This window comes from Vombatus ursinus, unplaced genomic scaffold (assembly GCF_900497805.2).
Source record: "Vombatus ursinus unplaced genomic scaffold, bare-nosed wombat genome assembly UNPS02012999.1, whole genome shotgun sequence".
NCBI classification, from domain to species: domain Eukaryota; kingdom Metazoa; phylum Chordata; class Mammalia; order Diprotodontia; family Vombatidae; genus Vombatus; species Vombatus ursinus.
Genome location: NW_020952777.1, coordinates 1 through 10,483, shown reverse-complemented (window position 1 = coordinate 10,483; position 10,483 = coordinate 1). Strand labels below are relative to the sequence as shown.

Sequence of the window (10,483 nt, the reverse complement as noted above, 5' to 3'; positions counted from 1 at the left end):
TCCTGGACAAGTCACTTAAATATCTTACCCTCAGTTTCCTCCTCTGTAAAATGGAGATAATTTCCCCTCTTCACAGGGCTGTTGTGAGGATCAACTGAAATAACATATGTAAAGTACTTTGCAAACCCTCAAGTTCTATGTAAATACTAGCTATTATCATTAGCCTGAGTTTGAAGCCAGAGGTCAATGTGTGGTTGGGTCAGTGTGACTTACATAGGTCATTCTGTGGCTGGTCTGAGAGTGTAGTTAGAATTAGACTTAAACTGGATTAAAGGCTCAGTCTAGTACTCAAGAATGGAGGAGAGCTAACTGACCTTTGTGGGGATCAAACCATAGACCCTAACTGCACTAAAGATCTCCTTGATGCCTCCTGCCTGTGGGGAGGTGATTCTGAGGTTTCTAAGACTGTGCCAGCCAAGGTCAAACCCGGACAGGTTCTACCAAACTGGAAAGGATTTGAGTAGGGAAGGCCTGGGTGAAAGACTGCTTGTCCATCCTCTGAGACAGCCTAGGTAAATTCGGGGAAACAAATCTCCAGGATAGTTGCAATTAACGGATCGTACTTATTGACTTGAAGATTAAATTATAGAGAGGTCGGGATCTGCGCTGATGAACGAATAAAACCCGCAAAATCTACACGTATTGTAGTACAGGCTGCACTCAAATGCAGCTGGGAAGACCCTGGTCTGAGCAGTTAGGTGGAGTTTGAAGCCCCTGGCCTGAAGGGGGAGTCAGGGGCACACACACCGAACCGTTCTCGGGGAGCTACTCTGGTCGAGCTCAGGGCCTAAAGTAACGCTTCTGAATCCGAGGCCATCGCTGAGCCCACCCTGACAGCGCCTCACCGCAACTGCAGCTTCGCCAAGTCCGGCTTGTATCAGGCGCCCCTGTAATGAGAATATGTCGGCGGGGTCCTTTCTCTCTGTTCGGGGGCTGAGGCCCCGTTGGGCCCCCTTCTTCCATTCCAGTCCTAGCAGACTGGCCTTCCGCTTTTCCAAATACACGGTCGGAGGAGGAAGGAGGCTGGCTGGGTGAAGGCTGTCCCTTAAGCTGCCAGAATGGATTCAAGGAGCACATAGAACCCTGACGGAGTACAGAGGTTTTGGGAGTCCCGAGGCCGTGTCTAGGGTTGGTAGCCCCGGGACAGTACTTTAGACTGAGAACTGGCGCTTCTGGGGGCTTCCTGCTTTGAGCAGCTCTTTTCCTCGACCCCCCTAGTCTGCCCCTCCAGAAAAGCCGGAAGGGCTGGAGCCCGGGGCTAGGTGCAGGGCACTGGGCAGGGGATGGGGCGGAACAGCACAGTTGGAGGGCCCCAGCCAGGGCTAGGCGGGGCTGCGGGATCAGACCTCCCCTCCTTGTCCTCCCCACTCCCCCCGCCCCCCGTTCCGCAAGCCGCCGGCTCTAGAGGGGAGGCCCCAGCGGAGGCAGGGAGGTGGCCTGGGCCCACAGCCAGGCCTCCAGCCGTCTCTCCTGGGCCCCACGTGGCTGTTCCGAGGACACCGGGCCCAGGACCCTCGCCCGGCCATGGCCCGGGGGCCCAACCTGGGCCGGATCCCGAAGCTGCTGCTGTCAGGCCCGGTACTCAGGCGGGAGTCCGAGACAGAGGACGAAGCTTTCCTGCCGGAGTCATCCCCGGGCGGGCCCCCGCGCCTTCGGCCCACGCCGCCCCACTCGCCTGTCTTTTTCTTCACTAATTCCCCGACCTTCCGAAAGCGGCTGCTGCCCAGTCGCAGGCTCCGGGACTCTCACCGCCAGGCCCGGGTGCGGTAAGTGCGACCGGCCCGCGCGTCCCCCCAACCGAGCCCTAGCCCGACCCGACAGCGGCCCACAGCCCAGTCTGGCCTCGGGTGGGGTACCTGCCTGGGGAAAGTTCTTCTCGGAAGCGGCGGGAAACTATTGCCCGCCCTCTTTCTGCTGCCCGAGAGAGAGTTGGGAAGGAAGAGAGGCACCCTCGGGTGGGAAGGGCGAGACCAGCCCTGGCCCTACAGTGAGGCCAAAATAGCTGAGGTCTGACCTTAACTGTGCTGAAAATGTTTCGTTCATCCTACTTTTCATCCCTCCGCGACTGGAGGTCACCCGGAGCTGGAAATCCAGACGCTTTGATTGTCCTCCCCATACCTCGGAACTCTGGGCGCTCTTGTAGCCCCTCCCTCTTAGTGCACCTGCCCCGGTATTAGGCACCGCTAGCCCGAATTAGGGCAGCGGAACTACGGGTGCAGGGACAAATCCGACCCGCGGGTGGGGTCTTTGGAGACTGAGCTGGGCCAAGACATTTCCCTTCCCTCCCCTAAACAAGGGACCGAAACTCCGGGAGAATCGAAAGCCTCATGGGGCGCGTACGGAGGCCTTCTGTCTCTGGGTCCTTGTCTTTCCGTAGTCTAAATCTGGGTATTTGTCTCCCTGTGTAGTCTTCGAGTTGAATTTCTTGCTATAGTTTACGGGAGGGGACTACGTCCAAGTGGAGACATCCCCTAGCTCTGCAGTTGGCCTGAGATTCTTCCTTCCCCCAACGGGGAGAGGACCTGCAGAGTAGCAAGAAGCGATGAGGTGGGGACCCAGCCCAAATCCCTCGGCATTCATTGCCCTTAGGCACAGCGGAGCTCGGGCGTCACCGGGAGGTTGGGGGGGGCGGGGAGGGCGGAGACTCTGGCCGCCGCTTGGGGGAAGGGCTATAATAACCTGCGGTGATGGCCCCTCTGGGGCCAAGGGTTGGGGGAGCTGAGGGTCTCTATGGGGAGTTATGACAGGAAGGGGAGCAGGGCATCGGAGCTCCAGGGAGAAAGTCCAAGTCACTTCTCACCCGAGGGACACCCTACAGAAGCAAACTCCCCCAGCAGGAGCAACCCCCTTCCCCGCCCCTAAATCCTCTCTGGGTGGGTCCTTAGGGAGCGGAGTGCGGTCACTCAGAGGAAAGTTTGCGCTTCTGAGTGAAGCTTGCTGAGGCTCCTACCGGCTCCAGCTCCCTTGGAGCGCTACGCTATGCTCCAGGTTCCAGGACTCCTGGGTCTCGTCCCGTCCCTTGGGGGTGACCCTGGGCTGTTCTCCTGGCCCCTCCTGCCAAAGGCGGGGCCACATGTCCCAGACTCTGGCGCGTCCCCTCCGCCCTCAGGGCCGCTCTCGATCACAGACTTGCGGTTCCACTGACATCTTCTGTTTTGGGGCTGAGAGGAGCCGGACCCGCGCCGGAGTCCCGGCGCCAAGCCCAGCCCCAGCCTGCTCCCCCTTTAGCACCCAGCTTCTCCATGCGCCGCTCCCATGTTCTCTGGCTCCTGCCCACCCGGCTCCCCGGGGGAGGCGGGGGCGCCCCCGGCCCAGCCCCGACCCCAGCCTCGGCTCCCTGCCCTGGCCCTGGCGCTGCCCCCAGCTGGGCCCCTGACTTTCCTGGGTGCCGGCTCTGAGCCTGCTACACACTTCTCCTTCAGCGACGAGGACATTCGCCGGCACCGACTCACCAAGTCCGTCAGGTGGGTGTCCAGCCTCGTGGCCTGGACCTAGACCTGGGCCCTGCCAGGCCCAGACTTTGCCTGCTCTGCTTGGGGGAGGGAAGGCCTGAGCCCTTTTTCAGCCAGCAGAGAACTACCAAGCCCAGGCTTTGTTACCCCATGTCCTAGGCTTCTCAAACTCTCCCCCCACCCCACTTCTTACAGTGCCCAAGCTACAGCCCTGGCCCTGAAATCCTAGCTTGTTGGGGCCGAGGTATTGGAGAAACCAGAGAGGGGAAGATTCTCTGAGTATATTTAGAGTCCAAGAGAGGGAGGCCTGAGGGAATGGAGGAGGAGAGAGGGTCTGCTTTGTAGGGGCCAATGGGGACTTGGAGGGGTCTGAGGGGCCTGAGAGGGGCTTAGTGGGGGAGACAAGAGCTGAGGCAACAGAGGAGGTAAGTGGACTCAGAGAAGTAAGGCAGGGACTGAGAAACTCAAGGGTTGGGGAGGTGGGGAGCAGGGGCCAAGGGACTTAGAGGAAGGGCACCTGGATTCAGAAGACTGCTCCTTGTAAAAAGAATAGTGGAATCACCAGAATCAGAGGATGTCAGATCAAATCCCACCTTTGGCCTTTACCAGATGTGACCTTGAGCAAGTCATTGAACTTCCCAGGGCCTCAGTTTCCTTATCTGCAAAGTGAGGGTTTGGACTAGAGTGACCTCTCAGGTTGTATGCAATTTTAAGTCTTTAATCCTTTTGCCCTGGTCACCTTCCCAATGGAAGGAGCTCCTGTACTAGGCTTCCAGTGGAACCACACTGGAGGGGAGCTGACTCTGCAGGTTTTAGGTCTGGGTCTGTCTAGATCTACCATGCTAGCCTTAAGTTTTCCCCAACCCAGGAACAACAATCCAGTCGCCTTAAGAACTACTCAGCTGACAGGCAGCAGTAGTCTCATAGGACACAGAGGCCCAGCAGTTTCAACACATTGCAGTCACATAGCAGTCTTAGATACACATGAGGACAGAGACAAAACAGTAGTCTCAAAAACAGACTTTGTCATACACAGACACATTGAATACAAACTTAGAGCGGTGACAGAAAGTCATACATACTCAGAACAGACAGCTACACACTCAGACTGCTGTCTTGAAGACATAGCAGCCATATACAAGCCACACAAAAGTCTTGGGGACACAAACATAGATTCAGCCATTGAAATTCTGCCCCCCACCCCCATATACTTGTTTTGTAGTCACTACACTGGGAACTTCCTTGGGGTCAAGTCAGACTCAGGAGCCTGGGGGGGGGAGGGGCCATTGTAGTGGATGGGGAAAGGGAAAAAGGGGCCAGTTTGGACAGCTGAAGCAGTGTACCAAGTATTCATGCATTCCTACCCCCACCCCAGCAAAATTTGACCTACTGGGGTGGGTGAAGAGAGAAGGTCAAATGGAACCTGTATGTCAGAGGCTGAAGGAACCAGGAATTCAGGAAATTTGGGAGGATAGAGGGGAGATGTCAGAAACTACAAGTAACTCAGTTATCTGTGCTTAAGGTAGGGGGAGGAAAAAGGGAGAGGGGGTGTTTGCTGGTCAAATTCAATTCAGTTGATCAGATAGTTATCACCTGTGCCCTGTGCTTAGTTCTAGGGGAAAATACAAAATTTAGATAAAATACACTCCCCCACATTCATTCAGCTTAAAGTTCAGTGGAGAGATAAAGCACAAACGAGGGTAACTGGAATATACAATACTCCAGTTACAAATGTACAAACGTAAAATGAATTAGAGAGACTAGGCATTTATATAGCACCTGCGATGTGCCAGGCACTGTGTTAAGGACATGCTCTTACAAATATTATTTCATTTGATCCCCACAACAATCCTGCGAAGTAGGTACTATTATTATTCTTATTTTACATTTGAGAAAACAGAGGTTAATGAACTTGTCCAGTGTCACTCAGCTATTAATTGTCTGAGACCAAATTTTAACTCAGATCTTCCTTACTCCATTCCCAAGGCTCTATCTACTGTACCACCATCTACTGCCTCTAGGAGCAGATTAGGTGCTATGTGAGTTACAAGTGAGAAGGGGGAGATCAGGGAAGCCATTTTGGAGGTGGCATTTAAGTTGGGCTAATATAAGTACATGAATGCATACATGTTCAGTATGAAAAAAGGGGAGAACAGTCTAGGACAGCCTGAACAAAGGTATGGAGGTAGTAGAATACAGGACATGAAGCAAAATGCACAGCATAGGAGATACAAGTAGGTTTAGGCCAGATTGTGAAAGGCCTTGAAAGCTAGCAAGATGAATTTGAGTTTTACTTGAGAAACAAAGAAGAGTCTGACAGCAGCATGAGAGATGGATTAGGAAGGGGAGCTAGTGTAATCAGGAAGACCTACTAGTTTAGTGTAATAATTCAGGCCAGTGAGAGTTAGCTCATGCTAGGGCAGTGGCATTGGAAATAGAAAGGGGTGTGTGTGTGTGTGAGACAGAGAGAGAGAGAGAGATGAGGTGGAATTGAAAGTTTTGTCAAGTGATATGGGAGAGGAAAAAGACAAAGATAAGACTTGATGGTCAGTGGTGGTGCCACAGACAGAAATAGTGAAGTCAACAGGAGAAGCAGCTTTGGGGGCAAAGAAAATGAACTTGGTTTTGGACACACTAAATCTAATACCTAGGGGAACAGCTACATGAGTCAGAGAGGCAGGGTGAGAGCTTAGAACACTGGTCAGGACTGGAGCTGAAGATTTAGGAGTCAACTTCAGGAAGGTAGTAGTGGAAATCCTGGGAGGAGTGAGCGGTGTCATTGCCAGAAAAGAGCATGTGAGAAAGAGTAAAGATTGAGTAGCAGAGCCTTTGGACCAAAATACAGATACTGCCCCAAATCTACATTTGGAATGAATGAAATGGCTTCTTTACCTTCCTTAGCTCTTTATTGGGATAACATTACTGGAGAGCTAGGTAGGCTGAATGGAGAGGACTATCAGAGCAGATGGACAGAAAGGCCTGAATAAAGACTCCCAAGAACAGCCTCTATTTGTTTTGATCTCTCCACTGGGGGCTACATCGTAGAATAAATTTGCTGGATTTAGGGGAAACCTGCAGAGAGACTTTGGAATCTCAGATTGTGAAGGGGGAGATTGGGTGATGGTGGCATAGAACATCTCCATCTTCCCACCTTGGAGTCTTCCCCTGTTCCTGCCACAGGGCAAGGTCCACAGATTCTAAATCTCCATCCCCTGTCAAGGAAGTTACCAATCCTTCTTCTCCTGGGATCAGACCTTTCCCTCTCAAACCCAACCTGATCACAATTTACCTTCCTCTCCCTCACCAGGCTGGGCTGGCTCCTGGTTGTGTGGCAAGGACAGGGTTAAGAGGAGGCTGAGCTCCTGGAAGCATAAACAGGGGGCTCATGAGACCTTCCCCCCCCCTACACCTGTACCTAGCCCCAGGGCTCTGGAGTGCACAGACATGGGCCCCCAGGGGAGGGTGGGGCAGGCGCCATGCCAGGACTGAGCTGGGCCAGGTGCCAAGGCCAGGACTGAGCTTTCGATTCCTTTTCTCAGTCAGTCAGGGGCCAGTCCTCCCCCCTTCTCCAGGAATAGTCTGTCTGTCTGTCTGAATGTCTGTCTGTCTCTTCCTTTGTCTAGTACTTCTCTCTCAGACTCTTTTTGAGTCTCTCTTCGTTTCTGCCTCTCATACAGTTAGAAACTGTCCCTCAAACTTTTTGCTTGTCGTTTCCTGTGGTTTCTTGGTCTGTCAGTTTCTGTCCAGTCTTTGTCAGTTTCCCTCTGTGTATCTCTATGTCTGTAGTGTGTGTATATGTGTGTGTGTGTGAGAGAGAGAGAGGCAGACAGACAGAGAAAGAGAGACAGAGAGACAGAGAGAAAATCTGACTATATCCCTAGTCTTTATAAATTTCACACTCATTCCCTGCACTTTTCCTCTAGCAAAAGCCAGGATGGAGCCTAGAGAAATAGTACCAATTGTTCCTCAGTGACTTGGAAGGAGGGGCTAGTTCCCTGGTCACATCCTTTGTCGCATCCCTAGGCTCTGGGAGTCAAGAGAGACTTAGAAACAGAGAACCGTAGAGATTCAAGGACGTCAGTGAGCATCTCATTCAATTCCCTGATTATTCAGGTATAGAAATGAAAGTCCACATCAAGGAAGTGACTTGGTGAGGTCCCATGATAAGAATGGCAAAGTCTGGGACCAAGCCAATTCAATTCGAAGAGATTTATTAAATATCAACTGTGTGCAAAGACTGGTGCTAGGACTAGGGCTCAAACCCTCATCTCCAGACTCTTCCCATTCTTTCCTCCTTCCAAACCTTCCCACTGATTGATTTAATCTCTGAGACCCTGAAGCTACAACCTCCCTGCTCTGATGCTTGCTTTTCCATGCACACACCCCTCCATAATAATAATAATAGCTACCACTTATGTAATACTTTGCAAATACTTTATAAATATTTCATTTTATCCTCACAACACAACCCTAGGAGGTAGGTGCTATTATTATTTACATTTTACACAGACATGGAAAGCGAGGAAGTCAAAGGTTAAGTGACTTGCCCAGGGTCACACAGCTATTCAGTGTCTTGAGGTTGGATTAAACCCAGGACCTCCTGACTCCAAGTCTAGCACTTCCCATGGCTCTACTGCACCACCTCCAGGTTCAAGGGGAGCCCAGCTCAGTCAGTGGGGTGGGTGGGAGGTGAACATTTTGGCTCTGGCTAGAAAAGAGCCCCTGCTTACCTTCTGTCTATCCGTGTCTCCCGCCAGTTGTCTCTTCCCCATTTCTCTTGTCTCTTTGTCTCTAAGTGTATCTCTGACATCTCCCATTTGTCTCTCCCCCGGTTCCTATCTATATTATTGCCCCCGCCTCTTTCTCTGTTGGTCTGTCCTTTTCTTCATCTGTCTCTATTTCTCTCCGTCTGTCTCTCTCGGCTTCTCTGTCTCTCATTGTTTTTCTCCCCATCCTCTCCCTCTGCCTTTCTCCTTCTCTCCCTGTTGCAGCTTTGAGGTGGAGAATGGGCCTTCCCCATCCCCAGGACGCAGCCCCTCGGACTCGCAGGCGAGCCCGGGGCTGGTGCTGCCCCCCAGCGCCCCCCAGAGCCAGCGCCGTGAGTCTTTCCTGTACCGCTCAGACAGCGACTATGACATGTCACCCAAGGCCATGTCCCGAAACTCTTCCATTGCCAGTGAAGTGTGAGCATACCTCCTCCTAACTCTCCCCAAGATCATCTAGACCCAACACCCCAAGCATGATGAAACCTTCTTGTCTGTAACCTTCCAAGGCTGTATACCCACTATAGCCCCTAGTCCCAGTGCCCACCTTTCCCATCTCAGATGGCCTCCCCATTGGCACAGTTTACGGGTGTGGGAGACCTAGCTCCCCAAGTCTCTAAACTCTGACCTTTGGTTTCTGATACCTACTCCCAACTATGGTTTATTGCAGACATGAAGACTTGATTGTGACACCCTTCGCCCAGGTCAGTTTGAAGAGGAAAAGCTTGAAGGGAGTAGCGGTGGTATGGATTGAGCTACTCAAGAAAACTATTCAGAGAGAGATTCAAGCATGACAATCAGGGGGTTCCACATACTCGGGACTCTTCCTGAATGCCAGGGCCTGGCCCAGTGGCCAGGAGTTTCATTGATCACCCTTCTTATGCCACCCCAGGTGCTGGCAAGTCTAAGAAGTGTCCGAAGCAATTTTTCCCTTCTGGCCAATGTACCAGCCGCTGTTGGCAACAAGTGAGTGCCCAGCCTGGGGGGTTCCGGTGCTCAGGGATCCTCTTTGGTGGGGTGGGGCTCATGCCATGTCTGTTTTTCCCCAGGAAGTCCCCAATGGGCAATCAGCCAGCAGTATGCAAGGCCACACTCTCAGGTAACAGCCCTTGACATGGGAAGAGGAAGGAGTGGATGGTGAGGGCCCTGCCTAAGGTGGACCCCTCCTGCTATGACACTTTGCACCAATCTAATGCACTTAAAAATTTTGCCTAGTGTAGTTTTCTGCACCTGCATTATCCCCTATCAGACAATGAACTCCATGAGGGCAGGGGCTATAGCTTTTCTGAACATTGTGTCTCCTAGCATAGTGCCTTGCAATGAACAAATATTTAAATGTTGAATGAAAGAATGAACGTTGGCCCCTAGACAATAAGCATTCAGGCGCCCAAGCCAGGTCTTGTCCTCTTACCCTGAACAAGGATGGGGCCCAACCATCTCCCCTAGGAACAGCCTTGATCTTGCTACCCCAGCCCTTTGGCCCCTTGTCATTCCATGCCCCTCCACTCCTCAGAGGAGACATATCAACAGCTGGCCCGGGAGACCCTGGAGGAGTTGGACTGGTGCCTGGAACAGTTAGAGACAATGCAGACATACCGGTCAGTGAGCGAGATGGCCTCCCACAAGGTAAGCCTGTGGGTACTCGGCCCCCATGAATGAATCAATCAATCAAAGGACTCCTTGGCACTGCCAGGGTCTCAGAGCTAGGCTGTATTGGGCTCCAAGACTCATGCACGTGACTAGGATTCTGGGTCTCATGTACTTTTCCCCAGCTCGAGGACAGAGGTGATTTCTAGGATCCTGAGAATGAACAGCAACCTATGGGCCTGGCATTGGGGGTCCTGTGTCCCATCTGATCCTAGTGTGCCCTCAAAATGAGACTCTGATACCCCAATACCAGTTGAGAGTAACCCTGGACCCAGAGGGGCTTCAGTTTCCAGGGGTAGGGGGACAGGTGCACAGGGAAAGTAAGGAGCAAAGTTGCCAGATGTAAAGCATTTCTTAAAGTCAACACATCACTTAGGAGGTGGCCAAGCTCTGTGTGTGTGTGTGTGTGTGTGTGTGTGTGAGAGAGAGAGAGAGAGAGACAGAAGCAAGAGACAGGGAGGGGAGATAGAGGGAGGGAGAGACAGAGGCAGAGACTCAAAAGGAGGGAGAAACAGAGACAAAGCGAGGAGACAGACAGAAAAACAGAGAACATTCCAACCTCTCCTGTACTCTGTGTCTCTGGTGTCTGTGCACACAACTGTGTGGTGTGCATGTAAATGT

The 10,483-nt window shown here is 52.4% G+C and overlaps 1 protein-coding gene across 1 annotated transcript; it reads left to right on the top strand.

Moving 5' to 3' along the window:
* Window positions 1-1,524: 1,524 nt before the first annotated feature.
* Window positions 1,525-9,841, top strand: LOC114040355 (cAMP-specific 3',5'-cyclic phosphodiesterase 4A-like; the record flags this gene model as incomplete). Its single annotated transcript, XM_027858446.1, has 6 exons — window positions 1,525-1,766; window positions 8,444-8,635; window positions 8,886-8,919; window positions 9,108-9,181; window positions 9,265-9,314; window positions 9,729-9,841. Coding segments are annotated over exons 1-6 (705 nt in total), but the record flags the coding sequence as incomplete, so codon positions are not given.
* Window positions 9,842-10,483: the final 642 nt, after the last annotated feature.